The following is a 20,024-nucleotide window of genomic DNA, read 5'->3' on the forward strand; positions in this document are numbered from 1 at the left end:
TAAAAAAAGTCCATAGTGTGAAACTAAATAAAATTATAAATTATGACCTCAAAGTCATAAGTGATTAAAAATCATAACAATGTAATCTTGCATTACCCAGACAATTACATGTTCAGAGATGTTGTTATACATCCCAGAACACTCTGGGAAGCTAGGGAAGAGTTTGCTGGGCCCCTTGTTGAGATATTTGTATCATCAGCATTCATGGGTGAAGTACCAAAACACTGGAGGTTGATTAATGTGGTGCCACTACTTACGAAAGTTGGTCAAGAAAAGCCAGGAAGCTACGGACTGGTGAGCCTGACATCATTTGTTGTTGGAGGGATTCTGATGGACATGCACTTGGAAAGACAAGGACTGATTTGGGGTTGTCAACATGGCTTTGTGCATGGGAGATTGTGTCTCATGAATTTAGCTGAGTTTTTGTTTGAGGTGATACGGGCACCTCAAGAGTGACAGATGTTATCTATATGGACTTCAGCAAGGCTTTTGATAGGGTTCCACATGGAAGACTGGTTAACTAGATTAGATCACATGGAATCTGGGGAAACTGGCTAATTGGACACACAATTGGCTTGAAGGTCAGAGACAGAGGGTGATGGTGGAGGGTTGTTGATTGGACTGGCGACCTGTGACCAGTGGTGTGCCACATGGAATGGTGCTGGATCCACTGCTTTTGGTTATTTATATAAATGATTTGAACTTGAATATAAAAAATATGGCATGAAGTTTGCAGAGGACACTCAAAGTTGATGGTGTACTGGACAATGAAGGAAGTTATCTCATGATCCATGGACCGAGGAGTGGTAGAAGGACTTTAGATAAATGCAAAGGATTGCATCTTGGTAAGGCATACTGGGACAGGACTTATACACTTAATGTAGGACCTTGGGGAGTGTTGTTGAACAAAGACTGGGTGGTACATAGTTCCTTGAAAGTGGAGTCACAAATGGACAGGGTGGTGAAGAAGGCTTTTGGCATGCTTGTCTTCATTGGTCAGTGTATTGAGTATAGGAGTTGGTATGTCATTGTTGCAGCTGTACAGGACATTGGTGAAACCACTTTTGAAATACTACGTTCAATTTTGGTTCCCACTACAATAGGAGGGATGTTGTTAAACTTGAATGAGTTCAGAAAAAGTTAAAGTTGTGCCGGAATTAGAGGGTTGAGGAGGAGGCTGAATGTGCTGTGGCTGAGTTTATTCCCCTGGAGCATCGGAGGCTGAGAGGTGACCTTTATAGAGGATTATAAAATCATAAGGGGCATGCATAAGGTGAATAACCAATGTGAGTGGATCCAAAATTAGAAGGCATAGGTTTAAGGGAAAAGGGACCTGAGGGGCAACATTTTGTACAGAGGGTGTATGGATCGAGCTGCCAGAGGAAGTGGTGGAGGATGGTACAATTATAGCATTTTAAAAGGCTATATGGGTATGTGAATAGAAAGGGTTTAGAGGGATATGAGCCAATTGCTGGCAAATGGGACTAGATTAATTTAGGATGTCTTGGTCAGCATGGACGAGTTGGACAGAACAGTCTGTTTCCATCCTGTACAGCTCTATGTACATTTGGGAGAAGCCCTTGGATGCAGCTTTCAAAGTACAGACTGTTATTGAAATTTGGTACAGATCTTTTTCCTTATATTGCATTTTAATTAACCCTGTGCATTTTTGTCATTTTCCAGCTCTGACATTTTTTACAAGGGTGGTCTTTTTGTCATTTATTAACCCAATTGCAGTAAATTTGCTTTGGCTGTAATCCAGTTGTTTTCTGTATTATTGTATGACTCTCTGACCTCTGGAGCATGTGGGACTTAACCCCAGGACTCCTTTGCCTAGAGACAGGGATGTTACCACTGTTTCACAAGAATATCTTATGACCTTTTGTATTTGATGAGCAGTTAAATAAAGAACAAGGGCAGCACAGTGGCACAGCAGCTAGCACTGCTGCCTCACGGCGCCAGAGACCGGGCTTCAATTCCCGCCTCAGGCAACTGTCTGTGTGGAGTTTGCAAGTTCTCCCAGTGTCTGCGTGGGTTTCCTCTGGGTGCTCCAGTTTCCTCCCACAGTCCAAAAATGTGCAGGTTAGGTGAATTGGCCATGCTAAATTGCTCGTAGTGTTCGGTGAAGGGGTAAATGTAGGGGAATGGGTTGCTCTTCGGAGGATCGGTGTGGACTTGTTGGGCCGAAGGGCCTGTTTCCACACTGTAAGTAAGAAATCTAATCTAAAAAGAAGGGCATGCAATTGAAAGAACCTAACTTAAAGTAATAAGTTGTGCTGTTACTGTTCTTCATTTCAAGGTCCCATGTGTAATCAATACTGTCTATGAATCTGTTGCACTGATTCCCAGAATGGTAGCCCCTCTTCTATACAGAGCACTGAGAAACTTACTCTTTCATTTTTATCTCTCATTTTCTTTTAATTGTAAATAACAGCCTCTTAGCTTTGACTCCACCCCAGCTGTTTTTCCTCTGTCAGCCTTGCTGTTTTCACTTATCTTAAAGTTGATCACTTGCTTCTGACAGTGTGCTTGGTATTGAATACTTTACACCTAACAACTCTAAATTTGTTTGGAAATTGAATCCTACTCCTGTCCTAGATGCTAGAAACAGGGTACTACTTGTAGCTTAGAAGAGATGAGGCGGATCAAGGCCGTGAAAAAATTTGCAAATTAAGTGAGAATTTTGAAAATGATGTGGTTTGACCAGGAGCAGGTTTGGGTTAGTGAGCATGGGGTGGGTAGGTGAATGTTATTTGGTGCGAGTTTGACAGCAGAGCTTTGGCTGACCTCTAGTTTGTAAAGACAAAGTGGGAGACTAGCCAGGAGTCCATTGGCATTTCAAGTTTAAAGGTTAACAATGTGTCGTTGAGGGTTGCAGACAGCCAAGACAGTGGCGGAGTGGAACATGGTTAGAACAGGTTGGCTCCCAGAGATGAGAGTAGCTGTTGTAGATCAAGATAGAAAGAAATCAAGGTTGCAGATACGGCCATAGCCGATTGCTAGGAAAGGAGTGGTGTTAGTGGTTAGAAATATAGTTTTGCCAATATTTAGGAGGAAATTTCTGCTTATCAGATAAGTAGTTTGATGATTTTGCAATAGTAATGATGGTGACGTGGAAAAACTGATGTTCCTTTTTGAATGATATTTCTGAGATGGAAGTGTAGAGCTGAGGGAAGGTTCTTGGGGAAACCATTGATAACAGGGTGGGATTGGTAAGAGGAGTCATCCTCCTACAATTGGAGGAAAATGGAAACAGATATTTACTGCATTTCCCAGCAGTGGAGAGATATTGGAGGCATGTAGTGTGTTCAGTGAGGTGAAAGGGTCAAGGTGCATGTGAGGGGGGGATAGTTTACCTTGTCGGAGTCACATGGGGTCATTTGTGACTTCTGATCCGTTCAGCCCCACAACAGGGTTGAAAACTGGAGGGACTGGATCATGGATTCCAGGAAAAAGAGATTCGATTCCGTACAATGTGGAAACAGGCCCTTCGGCCCAACCGGTCCACACCGACCCTCCCAAAAAGTAACCCACCCAGACCCATTTCCCTCTGACTGATGCACCTAACACTACGGGCAATTTAGCACGGCCAGTTCACCTGACCTGCACATCTTTGGACTGTGGGAGGAAACTAGAGCACCCGGAGGAAACCCACGTGGAGAAGCGCAAACTCCACACAGACTGTTGCCCAAGGCTGGAATTGAACCTGGGACCCTGGTGCTGTGAAGCAGCAGTGCTAGCCACTGTGCTGCCCCATGCTGTCCCTGTTCTGTGTGTGTTTGATGTGGACAGTATCAAGAGAGCATTACTTTCCACTTACTTTTAGAGACAGATTTGAAAAGAAAGGGGAGGTTGGAGAGTTGGGGTTGCAGAGGAATAGGGAGATCAAAAGATTCCTTTTTGTGTTGAAGGCAAATTGGAAGGGGAAAGATAAGTAGCTGAAAAGCGAGGACTTAACAATAACAGATAGGAGAAAGTGAGGACACACATGCTGGAGATCAGAGACAAGAAGTGTGCTTGGAAAACCACAGCTGATCAAGCAGCATTTGAGGAGTAGGAGAGTCAACATTTCAAGAATAAGCTCTTCATGAGGAATGTCATAAAACATTAACTCCCCTGCTCCTCGGAGGCTGCCTGACCGGCTGTGCTTTTCCAGTGCCACACTTTTTGACAATATTGCTTGGGAGCTAAGGAAGACCCCATGGCAAGAGTGAAGGAATTAGAGAACTATCGAAAAATGTAAAATGGAGCAGAATTAACTCTGTGGGCTATTGAAAGAGAGACCCAGCTGATCAGATGGTGTTAATCTCGATGACAATGATATCTGACACTTGCTGATGTTGATGCTACCCCCAGAGAGAGGAGTTTAAATTGATTACTTGAGGCAGAGGCAAGGGCAGAAGTTAACAAAACAGCCATTGCTTTTGTTCTCACTCCCCATTCTTTGTCCCTTTTTCTTATCACATGTACTCTGATGGTAGTATATCTAACTTTGTCCACAACCATGGAATTGGGACAGTTGCTGAGGAGCTTCATTCTGGATGCAGTTCTGTGTTGTACCTGCCCAGAGAGTGTTTTGATGGAGATGGTGTAGAGGAACTTTTAGTTTCAGTTTCAAAGAATAGAGAGAGCTTTACTTTTTTTTAGTCTTTACACTGTGTCTAGCCCGTCCTTTGTGTGTTTGATGTGGACAGTATCAAGAGAGCATTACTTTCCACTTACTTTTAGTTTAAGAGATGAGGGATTTTTACTCTGCATAAGGGACAACCTTTTCATGTAGAGGGTGGTGTGTGTATGGAATGAGCTGCCGGAGGAAGTGGTGGAGGCTGGTACAATTCCAATATTTAAAAGGCATCTGGATAGGTATATGAACAGGACAGGTTTAGAGGGATATGGGTCAAGTGCTGGCAAATGGGACTAGATTAGATTAGATTAGGATATCTGGTCAGCATGGATAAGTTGGACTGAAGGGTTTGTTTCCGTGCTGTACATCTGTCTCATCTAACAATGTGCTGTCACTGTCCCAGGAGTGTTTGGGACAGTGCTTGGAGCTTTATTTGGTTTTCTTGTAGTTTAAAAGAGTGGTGAGGGAGGGGATTGTTGATGTAACTTTCAATTTAACAAAGTAAAGATTAGATTACTTACAGTGTGAAAACAGACCCTTCAGCCCATACCGACCTGCTGAAGCGCAACCCATTCCCCTACATTTACCTCTTCACTTAACACTACGGGCATTTTAGCATGGCCAATTCACCTAACCTGCACATTTTTGGACTGTGGGAGGAAACCGGAGCACCCGGAGGAAACCCATGCAGATACTGGGAGAATGTGCAAACTCCACACAGTCAGTCGCCTGAGGCGGGAATTGAACCCGGGTCTCTGGCGCTGTGAGGCAGCAGTGCTAACCACTGTGCCACCGTGCCGCCCAAAAGAGAGCTTTACTCAGTGTATTTAATTCCTCACATGCTGTCCCTGTCCTGGGAACATTTTGATGGGGATGGTATCGAGGGGACTTGCTCTTTTAAACCAAAAGTAAATGCAAAGTAGAGGTAGATCTGCAGTCAGTGTACAAGAGTAGAGAGGGCTTTACTCTGTATCTAACCCCCATGCTGTCCAATCCTGCGTGTTTCTGAATTGGAGAGTGCTTGTTGAGTTTCTGTTTGAGCACAAAATTTAATTAAATATCCAATAGTGGGAAACAGCAGGTTCTAAAAACTTAAAATGATCCATAATGAATGGGAGATGGCAGGTGTAATGGGAAACCAGATGTGTAGCGTGTATTGCTTGGTGTTAAATCCTCTCTAAATTCAGGTAAATGTCACTGTTTGTCAGTGTTTAATTTTCATGATTCCCAGTCTGTCCTGAGTGGGGTTTGAATGAAAGTTGTTTTATTCATTGTGGGATGTGGCGTTGCGAGGTGTACCAGCATTTATTGCCCTTGGGAAGGTGATGGTGAGCTACTGGTTTGAACCAGTGTAGACTACCTTTTGTGGGTTGGCCCACAATGCCACTAGGGAATGTCAGGCAATTAAGTGCTTTGAAATGTTTTACAAGATAAGTAGTGCTGTACGAAAGCACGTTGTTGTTGTTTGACTGGACATAATTCTGGTTTGACTGTAATGCTCCCTGCAGTTGAACAGCTGCCTGCAGTCCCTGCTTAGGAATTCAGTAAAAGAGTTGCAACTTGGCTTGGGTGCAGATTTTGCCTCCCTGTGGCAATCATAAGCTGCCTGTAGGTATAGAGGTATCAGGAATAAATGTTAAATGGAAGTCTTACTTGCATATGACCTGTATAGACCATGGTTAACAGTTGGAGCACTGCGTGCTGCTTTGATTATATCATCATATAAATTTGCTAACCAGGTTAGGGATTTCTTTGCACAAGGGAAGGTTGAGGCAGCATGATGTGCCTGGTCTTTAAATTTATGGAAGTGTTTCATAGGGTTGATGCAGGGAAAACGTTTCCACTGGTGATGAGAGTCCAGAATTAAAAAGCACAATTATAAGCAGATCGCCAGTAAATCCAATGAGGAATGATTAGAATGGAGAGTTCGTGACTATGTGGAATATTTGGGACAAATGGCATAGATGCACTTGAGGGAAAGCTTTTTATAAAAACAGGATGTTTGCTCGTTACAACAGTGACTACACTTGGAAAGTACTTTATTAACTGTAAGGCAAGTTGGAACTTCCTAAAGGTTGTGCAAACAAAAAAAAAATCACTTTCTTTCATTTGAAGAAACCAATGAATTTGAGTTGAAAAGTGTGGTGCTGGAAAAGCACAGCAAATCATGCAGCATTGAAAGAGCAGGAGAATTGTTCCGGGCAGGGTGGGCGGCACGGTGGCACAGTGGTTAGCACTGCTGCCTCGCAGCGCCAGAGACCCGGGTTCAATTCCCGCCTCAGGCGACTGACTGTGTGGAGTTTGCACATTCTCCCCGTGTCTGCGTGGGTTTCCTCCGGGTGCTCCGGTTTCCTCCCACAGTCCAAAGATGTGCAGGTCAGGTGAATTGGCCATGTTAAATTGTCCGTAGTGTTAGGTAAGGGGTAAATGTAGGGGTATGGGTGGGTTGCGCTTCGGCGGGTCGGTGTGGACTTGTTGGGCCGAAGGGCCTGTTTCCACACTGTAAAGTAATCTAATCTAAAAAAAAGCCTTCATCAGGAATTTTTGATGCCCCACTCACTCCTCTTCAGAGTCATGCAGCATGGAAATGGACTCTTCGGTCCAACTAGTCCACAGCGACCACAGTCCCACCTGTCTGTGCTTGACCTCTATCTCTCCAAATGTTTCTCATTCATGTACTTCTCAAAATATCTTTTTAAATGTTGTTACTGTACCTGCATCCACCACTTCCTCTAAGTTCATTGCACACACAAGCCACTGTTTTTTTTTAAAAAAAAAGCCCTTTGTATTTTTAAAATCTTTAAGACCTCCCTCACTCCTGTTTGTAAAGATTTGAGGAAGATGAAATAGATGTGTCTTGCTGTTAATGAGATGCAGAGTAATAGAAGCAGGCTTATGTCACTGCTGTCAGTATGTGATACTGTGGTGGTTGAGGTAGTTGGCTGTCCCCATTTCACTTTGTCAATACTGTGTCTAGGGCTCCTCTAATGATCAGTATTAATTAATGAGTCTAAACAAGAGGCACTTTCTTTGTTAACAAGGTGGTATATTTCATAACAGTAATAACTACAGTTAACATTACTGGTCGGGCGTAAACCGGAAGACACTCTGGAACTTTACAGAACATATTTGTTCTCTTTGGACACTCGTGCAGAACTCCACTGTCGGCGCCAAAGATTGTATTACATCGTTAGACTGGGTGGAGTCATTGCAGTACCAACATTAACATTTTCAAAACTATTACCTTGTGCAACACATACAGTAGATTAGATTAGATTCCCTATAGTATTACATACACTGGTACGCAGTAGAACAGAAAAACAGATGCACTGCAGAAATCCACCAAAGGTCCTCAGACAGCACCTTCCAAACTCACGACCACGTCCATCTGGAAGGGTTACACCTAAGACATTGACTTCTGCACCTCCTGATGCTGTCTGGCTTGTTGTGGTCTTTTAGCCTCTTGTCCATCTACCAGTTTCTTCCCCCAGTCCAAAGATGTGCAGGTTAGGTGGATTGGCATGATAAATGTGGGGTTACAGGGATAAAATAGGGGGCTAGGTTTGAGTGAAATGCTCTTTGGAGGGCCAGTGTATACTTGATGGGCTGATGGGCTCTTTCTGCACTGTAGGGTTTCTATGAACACCCAATTGACCCTTAATTGATATCAATCACCCATTCCTCTTTCCATTTCAGATGATAACTGTAGATACTTTGTCACGGTGTAACTACTCTTGTGGTAGTGTCCCAGCCTCTGGATCAGGATACCCAGATTCAAGACCCACCTGCTCCGAAGATGTGTATTAACCATATCTGAACTAGCTGGTGAGAAAGCATTTCTATGCAACTGCTCTAGCTCCCTTGCTGAACCTGCTGCCACACCCAGGCCTCAAGGCAAATTGGCCATTGGGGTTGTTTGATTTGTCCCCGTGTGGTACTATCAGTTTCACAGGGTACTCATCACTGCTGCAATTTTCTGTTCTACTGCATACCAGTGTATGTAATACTATAGGGAATCTAATCTAATCTACTGTATGTGTTGCACAAGGTAATAGTTTTGAAAATGTTAATGCTGGTACTGCAATTACTCCACCTAATCTTTCTCATTTCCAGGGTTACTGTGCGGTACAAAGAACAATTTGCAGCACTGCCTGTTAGGTAGACTGCTGGAGGAAATAGTTGGAGCAGTGGTCATTTCCTTATTAACACAAGAACCACTGACAGGAAGCTTAGTTTTGTTCATATCTCTTTCACTGGAGGGTGCAGTTACTACATACTGAGAGGGAACTGCTTCACATGCTGTGGAAACCACATATAAGGTCTAATTTTACACAGTGCTAATAATGTCCATCTCTCAATACTATTACATTGTATCTTTTGAGGCAATAGGTTTCCAAAATAAGCCCCAGAACTTACTGAGCAGTGGGCAAAACAGGACTGAGTAAGTTGGCTTCAGAACTAAAGGAATTCTGAGTTTCATTGAAGGGATGACTGACCCTTTGACAAAAACAATCGGAATGGACGTGCATTCAGATCGTATTTTATGATCTTAGGATGTGTTAGTGTTTTATAGCACAAGAAGTGATTACAGGACCCAAAGGAATTATTATGATATCTCCAATGGACGTGCACAGAGCTGGTACGGAGCTCCCATGTTCATATGCAACATTCACACAGTCCAGGAGCAAAGAGCACTACTTTCCCTGAGCCTCAGCAGGGCTGACATCTGTTTTTGTTTCACAAGTCTCTCTCTACCCCATTAGGTTTGGACCGGTCAAAATGGCAGACACGTCTACTGAGGACATACAGATCCAAGCAAACCAGGTGACAGATGAGGTGAGTCTCTGCTGTGAGTTGGGTTTTTAGTTGAAAGCAGGCTGTGGAAGAGTCAGATGGGCCGGTTTGCATCCTTATAAAAAGTGGGTTTTTATTAAACACTGACACGACACACACATGGAGGAGGGGGGACATGGAACACAATTCTCCTGGGTTGGATCTCAACTCCCTGCAGTAGATGGCTAATGGTAGCCAATTAATCTTTCAGACCATTTCCATCATCACAATTCTATCTATCTAGCAAACAATGCGTGCCCATCAGAATCCTGTAACCCTTTCCCAACAGAGGGACACTTTGCTTCTTGGACTAGTTAACCAACATTGACCTCAGCTTTTCACCCCAAACAACTTGCTGCCCATTCCAACTGTTAGTTGGCTTTCAGGCCTGTTCTACAGGATGTTTCTAGTGTCCTTGATTTGATGAGGGCTGCTTTGGCTTTACTTTCCAGCAATTTATTTGATTTCCAAAGGGGCCTAACTGTCAGTCATTTCAAGGCAGATTCGGGGCAGTAAAGCTACAGGGGTATAAACTATCATGGCTGTCGGTTTGTGAGCATAATGTCTTGGACTTGACAATTTTTGTTCCTCTCTTCACAGTCCCTGGAGAGTACCCGGAGGATGCTGCAGCTGGCAGAGGAGGTAAAGCTGAACTGTGTCTTCTATTGGCCTTATAGTGCTGACTGCAGGGCACTGGGGCACATTGGGTTGATAGCGCAAAGGTGGTGGGGCTTGCTATTGGGGATCATGGAACAGGGTGACAGGATCTGTCAGTGTCACACTGGAAGGTAACAGGTTTGGATATATGACGGTCATGCCACAGGGTGATTGTCTGTCTGAAGCAGGCATTGTTCAGGTTTAATAATACAGTAGGTGTACACGATATACATTGTGTAGTAGTTGTTACTAATGCAAAAGCAAATACACATTATTGCAGCCTTCATTCTACCTTTGGGTAGAACTGGGGTTTTGGGAAGAGTTGGCAAGGCTGTATTTGCCAATATATCAGTATTACTGTATTTGTGTTTAGACTCACACCTTACTCTTGATACCAGACTTACTTCTGCTGAGGTTTGAACAGTCTGATCATCAGGTCTGCACAATTCTCTGAAACACTTTTCTGAAAATACAGCACTGAGAGTGGTCATCCGCAGCCTCAAGTGCTATTTTTATCTCCCCCCAACCCTGCGTTTCGTTTGCAAGTCACTAATATAAATCAAAAATACCACTGATCCCTGGGGACTCCATTGTGCATTTCCTTCCAGTCTGATCAACCAAACAACAGTAGTAAACAGTTAGTTCTGTTCTTTTAATCACTATTCATGCTGCCACGATCACTTTAATCCCATGGGTCTTACTGGTTAAGTATTGGAGACTGGGAACAGCAGAAAGGATTAGTGCACGAGCATGTTGCAGTTGAAGACCTAGCGTAGTGTCTCATGGTGTAGTCCCACCCTCAACCAACCATGTGTTCTTCTGAGGTTGTCTTGACTCTTCAGACAGTGATCTCAATCAGAATTCCTATTAAAAATATTTATTGGGGATTTCGAGCAAAAGCTGCAAGTGGATTTAGTAAATCCTTGGGTTTCTGAATTCCATGGAACTTTGGGCATGGATGGTGGGAGACGTAGCCAGGCTGCCTCTGCCCTGTCTCATTCAGTTCTGGCATAGTACATTTAATTGATGGATGTGATTGGGCTGTGCACAATGCAGTTTGTTAGATCCCTAGATACAGTGCTGACACTTCTTTTTGTTTCAGAGTAGGGATGCTGGTGGCAAGACTATGATCATGCTGGATGAGCAGGGAGGTAAGTATGTAGTGCTGCCTGATCATAGGGAGCTGGGGCTGGTCTGGATAGGCAGGTTGGCCTGGCATTGTTATTCCACAGCCCCCTGGTCTGGTTAATGTGTCCCTGTATTTGTTGGGAAGGGTGGAACAGGGATGTTAATGTAGTCTTGCTGTGACTTCCTTTACAGCACTTAGGCTGGTTAGGGCAGACTGTGGTGCAAGTAGGATCTTTGCCAATGGTTCTGTATTCAGGTATTTGGTCACCCACTCAACTACTGGGCAGTCCAGTGGAGAGAAACTTACAATCTCACCCTTTCCTCAACGTGAACATTGAAGTGAAGTTATCGCCAGCAGCAACCCCTAGATCTCTGGACTGTGTGAATGAGGGAAAGGTAAACAAGAATGATATTAAAACAAGGCAGTTTAGCCCATTGTGTGCACACAGGCTGAGAAACAAACCACTCAACATAATTCCACTTTCCAGCATTTGGTTTGTAGCTTTTCAGGTTCCAGCACTTAAGATGCAGGTCCAGGTGCCTGTTAAATGAGTTAAGGGTTTCTGCCTTTACTGTCTCTGCAGGCAGTGAGTTCCAGACCCTTTCCTTTGTCTGGGCAAAAATATTTCCTCATCACCCCTGTACACTTACTACAAATCACTTTTCCCCTCACTCCTGACCTTTCTGCGAAGGTAAGTCCCGTTAACTGCAGTTAGGCCCCTCATAGTTTTGTCCATCTGAATCAAATCTCCCTCCTCTTGTCCTAGGCAGATCAACAGCCGAGGGAGAAGGGATTAGTTGTTACTTACCATGTCACATGTGTCCACATGATGATTCCCATGTGGAGTGAACCTGATCTCTGCCACGGGTTCTCAAACTTGGAAGCAGACTTTGCCTGCTTGACAGGGCTGCTTGGTATTTCTGCACAGGTGAAGCATTTGTGTGTGTGGATGAAGTCACCAGGAGGAAGGAAACTCTGGACTGTTCCAGCAGAGGTTTCTTCATTGCACATGGGGTCATTCTGAAGCTTCAGGGGGTTAGCTTGGAGTGGCTAGGGCAGCTGGGAGGACTGCAGAGAGCCCACAGAACAGCTGATGTTGCGACCATGTGCTGTTTTTGTTTAGAACAACTGAGGCGCATCGATGAAGGGCTGGACCAGATCAACCAGGATATGAAGGAGGCGGAGAAAAACCTGACTGACCTCACCAAGTGCTGTGGCCTGTGTGTGTGTCCTTGCAGTAGGTAGGTATTGCTGGGATTGGTCAGAGAATGGCTTCCAGCTGACCACCTGTTCCCAACCAAAACTAAGCACTTGTATCATGTTTTTTACGGCCTTGGGACATTACAAAGTTGTAGACTTATCAGAATATAGGAAATGTAACCAGTTAGTGCATAGCCAGCTCCCACAAATAGAGATAATAATTGGAACATCTGTTTTACTGATGTTGGTTGAGCAATAGTGGCTAGACTGAAGTCGCCTCAATATAATCATATGCATTGGCTCAAGAGGGTCTCAATTGAATATCTCTGGCAGTGCAGCACTCTCGTACCATGTTGGAAGTTAGCCTAGGTTATATGCTCAGGTCTCTGGAATGGGATTCTTAATCCTCTGACTCAGATAATATCTAAGCAGTGGCTGGCAGTATGTCATGTATTTAAAGAATGCAGAGACTTCAGTCCAGAAAGTAGACGAGCAGAAGGCTGGAAGAGCACAGCAAGCCAAGTAGCATCAGGAGGTGGAGAAGTCAATGTTCTGGATTTCTCAGACTTCTCCACCTCCTGATGCTACCTGGCTTGCTATGCTCTCCCAGCCTCCTGCTTGTCTACTTTTGGATTCCAGCATCTGCATTTTTTTTTTCTCCAGTCACTGTCATAAAGTCATAGAATTATAGTTACGTTTCTGATGTTAAAGTGAAGAGACAGAAATTGACTTAAGAATTTTTGAGGGCTGTGGCTGTTTCACACAGGTACCAATTTTGGGACAATGTAAAGGGAACTTTACTTTGTATTCAAAATGTTCAGTAGCTGCCAGCGTAGCTGGTTCTGTTGTTGGTTGTCAGTTCTTCCCTTAGTCTCAGTCATTGTCACAGTACACATTGGTGCTGGGAGCTGCCAGTAGATTTGCCTCAAGCTGAACATGTATGTAAATCTTGTGCAAATGTGAGCTGTACAGAATTTTACCTTAAAACCACATGATCTCATCAACATTGTCTTTGGAAGAGCAGCTGTAATTAACATGAACATTTGGCATGACGTCTGTTTGAGTACTTAGGCCTGCTATATGACAAACTAACTCCTTTCTTAATTCGGCTAACTAAAACAATCAATTCTAATGATCACAATAAGTTCAACACTTCTGCTACACTATCCATTAACTGGTTAATCAATCAAACTTTGTCTGGTAGGATCCTAATTCCAATGAGCAGCTCGGGAGGAGTGGTCCAGGCTGTTTTCTGTAATGCTGGGCTCCTCAGTGACACTGCTCTACCTAAATGACTGATCTTTTGAGTTCATTTTCTTGCTCTTTCTCTCTCTCTCTTTCTCGTGCCTCTCTTTCTCTCTCTCTCATTTGCCCCCTACCCCGAAACCCTATATCTCCCTCCCTATGCTTCATTCATTGAAGATTAACCTTAATATAAACCTGAGTGGAAAATGGGAGCCAATCAGTGATGTACATCGTGGAATCTGGCATGGAGAAAATCAGCCGTTTTGGGGACCGTGTCCACGTTTGAGTAGGTGCTACATTTAACCGCATGCTGCATGAGCCTGTTGTGTGTCTGTGTAATTGTGGAAGTCTTGCAATTCTGTGCCATTAGAGTAAATAACTTGCATTGTCTGTCTCAACCTCAATGTCACCAAGTGTTTCATTTTCAATAAATAACTTTTGTAGTGCAGTCACTGTTGGAGGCCAAATGTTCACAGTAAAACGCTTCCCAAATGCAACGTGATAATGACCAAATGGTCAGTTCTTCGTGCTGTTAATTGAGGGATAAGTACTGGCCCCAGAACAAGGAAAGATTCCCCTGCTCAGTTTTGAAATAGTGTCAAAAGATGTGTGAAAGAAGGAGAATTGAAAACTGTCACAACTGCTGAAGTTGGCAGTGCTGGAAAATTGAAGTAGAAATTGCTGGAAAAGCTCAACAGGTCTGGCAGCAGCTGTGGAGAGAAAATAGAGTTAATGTTTCAGGTCGAATGACCGTTCCTCAGAACATCCCGTAATCATTGCACAAATACTATTGCCTTTTCTTCTAGTCAATAATTGTGGCAACGACCTCTCATTTGAAAGACCTGCAATGGTGCAGAAAACCCTTTATTACTGTACTGATGCATCAGCCTGCATTATAGACTCAAATCAAAATGTGTAAGGAAAAAGATGGAGGGAATTAATATGAGAAATATTGGAAACACGAATCAAACGTGGAAACAGACAAGGAATTGGGAATGAGCAGTGTGTTGAATAGTCAAAAACAACATGAAGACATTCTTTGTGTAAATGGGTAATTGAAGAAAATATCAGAAAAAATAGTTAACACACTAAGAGATTTAGACTAAGGACAGGAACAGCAGTCATAATCCTTGCAGACTTCTCCAGTAGATGTGATGGCTTTCACATCTCCTTCAATGTAAGCACCAGACTGATTCAATACTATCAAAATCCAAAATGGACTAAATACGACTAAGGCAGATGAGAGACAAAGTCCATGACATGTCAAAGGTTGAGAGGTGAACTTTAGTTTGTTGCTCGTTCCCATGATAACCCTGCACTCATTGGCCTTTACTCTTCCACATCATTGGACAAAATATCAAACCAGCCCCAACGCTGACTAACCCATCCCCGTCCCCGACCTCCAGAAATATTTTTATTTACACCAAACCTCACCCTACAATCTTTGCTCATCCTAGATCGTTTCCCAGTTGCATACCCCTGATGCATCTCTCTGCACATCACCAGATCTCCAATTCGTATTTGATGTCTTCTAAACAACTCTCTAATCTGTGAACAATCAGCACAATCTCCCCTAATTTGTTAACCAGCCATCTCTAAATAGTCTGGATTGTCCCACGATTCATTGTATAAACCTGCTTGCCAGGTTTGGAATGAAGTCCAGATTGCAGTGCAGACTATTGCAGGAGAGCAAATGAAGAGATTCAAGTCAGCATTGAAGAGAAGTCTTTTACACACTGCAGTTCACAACCCCAGTGTCCCAAAGGGCTTTCTAGCCAATAAAATACACACTTACATCCTTCCACCTCTTTTTGTGCCCCCACTCCAATTGGACAATTACAGAGACCAAACCCCTCTCCAACACAGAATGAATCCTTCAAAATTAATTGTTACATTTCTGTCTGTCTCTCTCAGGGTGAAGAACTTCGAGATGGGGGATGCTTACAAGAAAGCCTGGGGTAGCGATGCTGATGGGAACACAGGCAAAGTTGTCTCCAATCAGCCAGGCAACATGCAGAATCACCATGAGATGGCCAGGAGGGGCGGTGAAGGAGAAGGCTACATTGCCAGGTAGAAGGGATCGGGCTGCATCATTGTCCAGATTCAGGGCATAGGCGGCTGGCTGCGCGTGTCACTTGTCACGTTGGGATCAGCAAATGTCCTTTCACCACTAATCCCCAGCCACTGAACAGCTTGATTTGTAAGGGGCAGCATGACCTTTCCATCCCTGATCCTAAAGGAGAACAGGTGTGTCCTCTCCATCTTTCACTCTCTTTGAATGACCTTTGCACCCATCCAAAGTGGAGAATCCACCTAATTCCTAATGATTCTCCCACATAGCCCCTGTTTACTCGAGACTCACTGGTGCTTTTGCTTCAATAACGAAGAGCAGAAGATGTTAGAGAAGCATTCACCACACCAAATTTCACTTTGAAATAACCTGACAATTTTGGGTCTGTTTTAGGATAACCAATGACTCTCGAGAGGATGAAATGGAAGAAAATCTGCAGCAAGTGGGCAGTATCATTGGAAATCTGAAAAACATGGCAATTGACATGGGCAACGAAATAGATGCCCAGAACAAAAAGATTGACTCCATTTCTGGAAAGGTACTTGCTGTGTTTTCAACCTCCTTCTCTCAACTGCTGAGGCTTCTGAAATTACATTACATTACATTACATTACAGCGTGGAAACAGGCCCTTCGGCCCAACAAGTCCACACCGACCCGCCGAAGCGCAACTCACCCATACCCCTACATTTACCCCTTACCTAACACTATGGGCAATTTAGCATGGCCAATTCACCTGACCTGCACATCTTTGGACTGTGGGAGGAAACCGGAGCACCCGGAGGAAACCCACGCAGATACGGGGAGAACGTGCAAACTCCACACAGTCGGTCGCCTAAGGTGGGAATTGAACCCGGGTCTCAGGTGCTGTGAGGTAGCAGTGCTAACCACTGTGCCATCGTGCCGCCCACAAATGTAATCTAATGTAATGTAATGTAATCTCTTGTTACAGAGGCAGCATTGTTTTAACGTTTTGGGTGAATAGCTTGAGTTTTTAAATACAGCTAATGCCTGCTCACGGGGCTTCATGTGTTTGAAGAATTTGGACACCAATCTAAAAGTGCAAGTCATTAAGATAACAGCGGATTACATAATGTGTTTAAATGTGGCATGGCCCCTCCTAGCTTAGATTGGATTAAGATTCATATCATTACAAAGGGCTAGAACTTGCATGCTGTATTATACTCTGGTTAGACTGTATCACAAGTCCAAAGAAAACAAAGAAAATTTACAGCCCAGGAACAGGCCCTTTGGCTTCCAAGCCTGAGCTGATCCAAATCTACTGTCTAAACCTGTCGTCCATTCCTAAGCATCTGTATCCCTCTGCTCCCCACCTACTCGTGCATCTATCCAGACGCATCTTAAATGAATCTACCGTGCCTGCCTCTACCACCTCTGCTAGTAACGCGTTCCAGACACCCACCACCCTCTCCGTAGAGTACTTGCTGCGTGTATCCCCCTTAAACTTTCCACCTCTCACCTTGAAAGTGTGATTTTATTATTGGATCCTTCACCCTGGGAAAAAGCTTATCCATATCTACCCTGTCTATACCCTTCGTGATTTTGTAAACCTCAATCAGGTTCCCCCTCATCTCCTTTTTTCTAATGAAAACAAACCTAACCTACTCAACCTCTCTTCATAGCTAGCACTTTCAATACCAGGCAACATCCTCATAAACCTTCTCTGCACCCTCTCCAAAGCGTCCACACCCTTTTGGTAGTCTAGTGACCAGAACTGTACATGATATTCTAAATGCGGCTGAACCAATGTCTTGTACAATTTTAACATGACCTGCCAGCTCTTATGCTCAATACCCTGTCCGATGAAGGCAAGCATACCATGGTTCAGTTGTGGGTATGACGCCTTAGGAAGGATATACTGCCTTGGGGAATGCAGTGCACCAGAGTAGGACAATAGGGGTTAAAATTGTGAATTGTTGATTGTTTATCCAATTATATCGAAGGTGATGAAAGCATGTTTTCTGGTGAGAAACCAAACCAAGAGGCATTAAAATTAGAGCTTGGCCCTTCATAAGGGTGATTTCAGAAAGGGTAATGTAAGTCTGGAACATTCAAAAGGCTGTAAATGATGAGGTTCAGTTGAAAATTTCACAGCTGAGATTTATGGATTTTTGTTAGGCAAGGTTATTAGAATCCAGATTGAGGGTAGCTAAATCGAACTGCGTGATGGGACATGTCCTGACTGACTACCGATGTCATCATCTGCCCTGATAGAGTTGGGTTATGGTATGCATTTCAGCCGCAGATTTTTGTTAACTGAACTAAATTGGTTCTGTGTGGGTGGCACAGTGGCTATCGCTGCTGCTTCACAGCATTGGGGACCCGGTTTGATTCCAGCCTCTGGCGACTGTCTGCACAGTCTCCCACAGTCCCAAAGATATGCAGGTTAGGTTAAGTGGCCAAGTTAAATTGCCCATAGTGTTCAGTGATGTGTAGGTTAGGTGCATTAGTTAGGGGAAATGGGTCTGGGTGGGATACTATTCAGAGGGTCAGTGTGGACTTGATTAATTAGGAGTGGGAAGGGAAATATTGTAGGTGCGAGTGCTGACTGTCTGTCTGTGTATTCAACAGGCTGATGCTAACAAAGCTCGGATTGATGAAGCCAACCAGAGAGCAAACAAACTCATCCAGAAGTAACACGGAATTGAACTCCAGACTTAACCTTGAATATACAGCTTCACCAGTCTGTATCCCTTTCTATGGGAGTCACTGCCTTCCTATGCCTTTCTGCATCTTGATTTCTCCAAACAAGTTAAATCTTTTGAATTAGTGTAAGATCTGAATTGGTGCCAAGTGACTCCTGGCGTTTTTCATCAATGTACAGTCTCCAAAGCTGAACTCCGGAGTCGTTCAGCTGACTGATTTCCACCACAGTGGCCTCAAGTTTAAGTGGCTTTTGGCAGCAGTTTAATCATTGTACGTTTCCAGCATCTGCTTGTTTTTTTTTGGGTCTATCAATGGAATGACTGTAAAGGTTAAAACTGGGAACTGTGGGCAGTTCAAATAAGCAATATCTGGGAGACTGATCTCTCTCTTCTTGAATTCCACTTTATACTTTCATTCATCCATTCCCCCTTGACTTCAACATCACCAGGTTATCTTAAATTGATGTTTGATCTTTCAGAGAAAAACTGCATTGGCCAAAGTAAGACCAGAGAGGAGCATGCTCTGAAGGGATGAGAATGAGTAGTTTGATTATATATGATCTAGAATGGTGCTGTTCCTACAGTGCAAAGTGTATTTTTAATTTTGCCCCAGAATGTTTTCTGGATGGAAGAAGCATTAAGATATGATGAGTGTGCTGGATCTCTGACCGTGAGAGAATTATGACTTTTGGTGGGGAGTCAAATTTGATTTGAACAACTACTGCTACTTGATAGTGACTAGAAATGCTGTTTTCTATCAAACCACCAGGCCCTGGACCTTCCCATCAAACCCTAAACTCTCCTCATGGTTTTGGTCTTCCTATTCACCCTGCTCATAGGTTTTCCTGTCAAAACTCAAAATGCACAGGCCCCACTGACTGCCTGTTAATCTCTGTCTTCTCCCCCAACCCATTCTGGGTCTTGCTGTCAACTGCAAACTGCAGGTTATTTGGCTTTCCTATCAGCTTCAGCCATCTCATCCAGTACCCGGAGCACTGCAGCTGCTGGATTCTAGTTACTGATTTACAACCAACCTGTCTTTAAGCCTCAGTTGAGGGTCTGGACAGGGTACTGATCCGATGATCAATTCTTAAGTGAAATCAGTGACTACGAAGATACCAAAAGGCACTGAATTCAAAGTGGGAAATAATGTGAAATAATCTGTCCATGAGGTAGATGTTTGTATTTGTTCATGTTGCTTGGGCAAAGCTGGCTGTCTCTTTGGGCAAGGGTCACTACACAAAGCCTTTTTTTAAAAATAGAGAATGTCCCTCAGCTTCATGTCATTACTTACTATCAACTACTTGTACAGAAAAGAAAATAAGCAGTGGTCAGACTGCACAGACTATTTCCAGTGCTTTGGGGCTTGCTGTAATATATTGCACACTTAATTTCTCTAATATTGTAACTAATAATGTTTTATAGAAATAATTATTAACTCAAACATAACTGTGCCTGAAAACATCTCGTTTCTTTTTCTAAATAAATCCTTAAGTCATTGATTGAAGTGAAACTGGTGTTATATTGGATTAAGGACCGCTGAACCTATTGATTAGAGCATTGATTTTAAAAAATGTTATTTATGCAGTGAGATGAAGCTT

General features: G+C 43.5%; 1 protein-coding gene across 1 annotated transcript in view; it reads left to right on the forward strand.

Annotated features, from left to right (window-relative positions):
- Nucleotides 1–19,926, forward strand: part of LOC122553879 (synaptosomal-associated protein 23-like) — a 29,600-nt gene extending 9,674 nt beyond the window's left edge. Inside the window, exons 2-8 of the mRNA XM_043698336.2 lie at nucleotides 9,388–9,460; nucleotides 10,058–10,099; nucleotides 11,217–11,265; nucleotides 12,367–12,484; nucleotides 15,603–15,758; nucleotides 16,153–16,297; nucleotides 18,350–19,926. Of these exons, the coding sequence (XP_043554271.1) occupies nucleotides 9,404–9,460; nucleotides 10,058–10,099; nucleotides 11,217–11,265; nucleotides 12,367–12,484; nucleotides 15,603–15,758; nucleotides 16,153–16,297; nucleotides 18,350–18,415 (633 nt within the window). The 5' untranslated portion in view covers nucleotides 9,388–9,403 and the 3' untranslated portion in view covers nucleotides 18,416–19,926. The remainder of the gene's footprint in view (nucleotides 1–9,387; nucleotides 9,461–10,057; nucleotides 10,100–11,216; nucleotides 11,266–12,366; nucleotides 12,485–15,602; nucleotides 15,759–16,152; nucleotides 16,298–18,349) is intronic.
- Nucleotides 19,927–20,024: the final 98 nt, after the last annotated feature.

The sequence above is a fragment of the Chiloscyllium plagiosum genome, unplaced genomic scaffold (assembly GCF_037043375.1).
Source record: "Chiloscyllium plagiosum isolate Xiang-an unplaced genomic scaffold, Cpla_swu_hap1 HiC_scaffold_8, whole genome shotgun sequence".
Taxonomy (NCBI): Eukaryota; Metazoa; Chordata; class Chondrichthyes; order Orectolobiformes; family Hemiscylliidae; genus Chiloscyllium; species Chiloscyllium plagiosum.